Raw genomic sequence first — 3172 nt, 5'->3', positions numbered from 1 at the left:
ACACACACACACACACACACACACACACACACACACACACACACACACACACACACACACACACACATACACACACACATACTATATATGTATATATATACAAATTTGGTTTAGTGCGTAGTACACAGCCATTTCATCAGACATTCGGACGTAGAATCCCCTTTGAACATCTAACCAAATTGAACATGTCGCACGCGCTAACGAAACCGTGAGTCATGTGACGCTGCTTCAAGGTGTTATTAAACTCCAGCCAAATTTATTGAGTGCTACTCACACAATTATTTGACCGTGGTGAAATCAGGGTCTTAAACACCAGAAGAATTTCGGTGTTAGTGGGGAATCCAACAGTGTTGATAGCCCGGAGTTCGGACTGGGTGTTTCCCTGGAAACAACTTACATGTGTACACTACCAGGACCTTATATATATACGTATGTATGTATGTCTGTATGTCTGTATGTATGTATGTATGTATGTATGTATGTATGTATGTATGTATCTATCTATCTATCTATCTATCTATCTATATATATATATATTTACTCACTTAAGCATCCATTCACCAATTAACTCACTCATACACATAATCGCTGACTGACTAACTGATTGACTGACTGACTGACTCACTCACTCACTCACTCACACATCTCACTCACTCAACAATTTCCTCTCTCCCATTCCAACTACACTCATTATCTACTCTCCCTCGTATACTCCAACTCCTACCACATCCATCATCTCACCTCTCTTTCTCATTCTCCTACTCCTACCATTCCCACAGTTATCTACTTACCTCTCCACAACTTCTGAGCCACTGTCGAAGGAAATATCATCTGCAGAAGATCAACATTTTTCTGCCGTTCTTCATTGACAGCTTCTGTGGCCTGTATCACACTCCGCTTTAACAGTTCCATCCTCTTCTTCAGACCGTCCTACAGCATAACAACACAGATACAAAAATATATTAAATAAATAAATAAATAATAATAATAATAATAATAATAATAATAATAATAATAATAATAATAATAATAAAAATAATAATAATGATGATGATTTCATTTATTTGCCACAAGAGCGAAGGATGTTTGACCATAACCATTTGAGCATGTCCCTTGGTGGCTGACGATATGTGCATCTCTGATCACAAGTAGGAGTAGCTGGGGAGCATTATAGGCGTGTGTTGGGAGAAATTCTTTGAGTTTTGAATAATTCACTTCTGGAAACTTGGGTGTTTCTTTCATCCTCATTAAACAATCCTTATTCAGGGACCTTTTGAGCGGAATTGGCTACTCGACCGGAAGAAAATTCTAACTGGGCTCCCCTGCATGGCCGTGCGCTGTTTATCTTAATATGAGATCACCATGTGGCGCACATGTGGCTGTGATGCGTGTGCTTGGTGTACCCTTATCAGTCGAGTTGTCATGATGGGTATACTGGGCTTCGTAGATTTGTACCAACTGAGTGGACTGGAGGAATGTGAAAATAGAGTATCTTGCTCAAGGACAGAACACATGAGCGGGAATTGAACACCGTGAGCACAAGGCTACGTGCCATCTCTGCAGAAACAACAAAGGCAACAACAACAATAACAACAACAGCAGCACTGAGAGCAAAAACAGTAATAATATTTGCAATCGCAGCAAGGAACAGTAGTAACAACAACAAGAAGCACAAAATAAGAAAGAAACCCGCCGAAAACAACAACAACAACAACAACAACAGCAGCAGCAGCAGCAACCATCGCAGAAACACCAACATTAAAAGCAATTAAAACAACAGGAAGAGCAAGTACTACAACCGCTACAGCAATAATCAATATCTTCTCGCTGGCACCGCCACCACCACCATCACCAGCACAACCAGCACCAGCACCACCACAGCCACCATCACTCTAACCAATGTCACAACCATACCACCACAACAAAACAACACCACTGCCACAACCCCCACCGCTACAACTCCCGCCAACATTACTGCCGTGACTACCTCTGCAACCCCGACAATCACCACATATATATATATATATATATATATATATATAATTATATATATATACATACGTACACACGCACACACACACACACGTACATATATATATATGTACCCATAGAACACACATTTATATATGATTGAAGGCGAACTCAAAGTACGAGAAGAAATGAACGGTCGAATGAGTCGACGTATATCTGCTTATCTGGCAGGTGTCACCAGAAATAATATGCGATGTTGACACAGCATATGTATCATATATGTATCATATATACACATATGATGCATACATACATACATATATACATGGAATGCTGGTGGAACAAACCATCAGAATCTCTGTCAAGTGGAAGCATAGCTAACTGGAACAGGCAAGAATGTTGAGGTACCGTCATGGAGGTCAGCTGTTCTGCTGATGCGAATCTCTTTTTGAAAAGCAGACAGAAAGAATAAATATGGGCAACAGATTCGAAATCTCCAGCTTCCATATTCAGATTATGAATCCACCATATATACCAATAATAATTGGTGCACTTGATTTTGTGAATAAACGCCTAAATGACAATCTGGATAAGCTAGAGTTATCAGAGTAACTCGCTCATTCCAAGTACAATTACGTAAGGCGAACAGGAAAAAAAAGTCTGCAAGACTTTCTTCTCAAGTTTAAAATGTATCATTGTTTTCGTTACGTTCATTCCAACAATGGCGCTTTATATCTTTGGAAGAATTTAAATAATTGAAAACAGACTAAGACATACATACATGCATGCATCCACCCATCCATCCATCCATCCATCCATCCATCCATCCATCCATCCATCTATGTGATGTCCTTGCAGGTTTATTAATCAAGTATATATAAATATATATACGTGTATATATATATAGGTATGTATGTATATATATGTATGTATGTATGTATGTATGTATGTATGTATGCATGTATTTGTGTGTCTGTGTTTGTCCCCCGCCATCACTTGACAACCGATGTTAGTGTGTTTGCGTCCCCGTTACTTAGCGGTTCGGCTCAAGTAACCGATAGATCAAGTACTAGGCTTACAAAGAATACGTCCTGGGGTCGATTTGCTCGACTAAAAGTGAAGCGGCAGCATCGCCGCAGTCAAATGACTGAAACAAGTAACAGAATATATATATATATATATATATATATATATATATATA

At 39.1% G+C, this 3172-nt stretch overlaps 1 protein-coding gene across 1 annotated transcript in view; it reads right to left on the bottom strand.

Annotated features, from left to right (window-relative positions):
• Positions 1-3172, bottom strand: part of LOC106869877 (guanylate cyclase soluble subunit alpha-2) — a 315656-nt gene that overhangs the window by 46127 nt on the left and 266357 nt on the right. The window contains exon 7 of the mRNA XM_052975145.1: positions 792-930. Within this exon, the coding sequence (XP_052831105.1) occupies positions 792-930 (139 nt within the window). The remainder of the gene's footprint in view (positions 1-791; positions 931-3172) is intronic.

Source organism: Octopus bimaculoides, chromosome 20 (assembly GCF_001194135.2).
Source record: "Octopus bimaculoides isolate UCB-OBI-ISO-001 chromosome 20, ASM119413v2, whole genome shotgun sequence".
Lineage (NCBI taxonomy): Eukaryota > Metazoa > Mollusca > Cephalopoda > Octopoda > Octopodidae > Octopus > Octopus bimaculoides.
The sequence above is the reverse complement of the archived record's forward strand: the minus strand, read 5'-3'. Positions and strand labels throughout refer to the sequence as shown.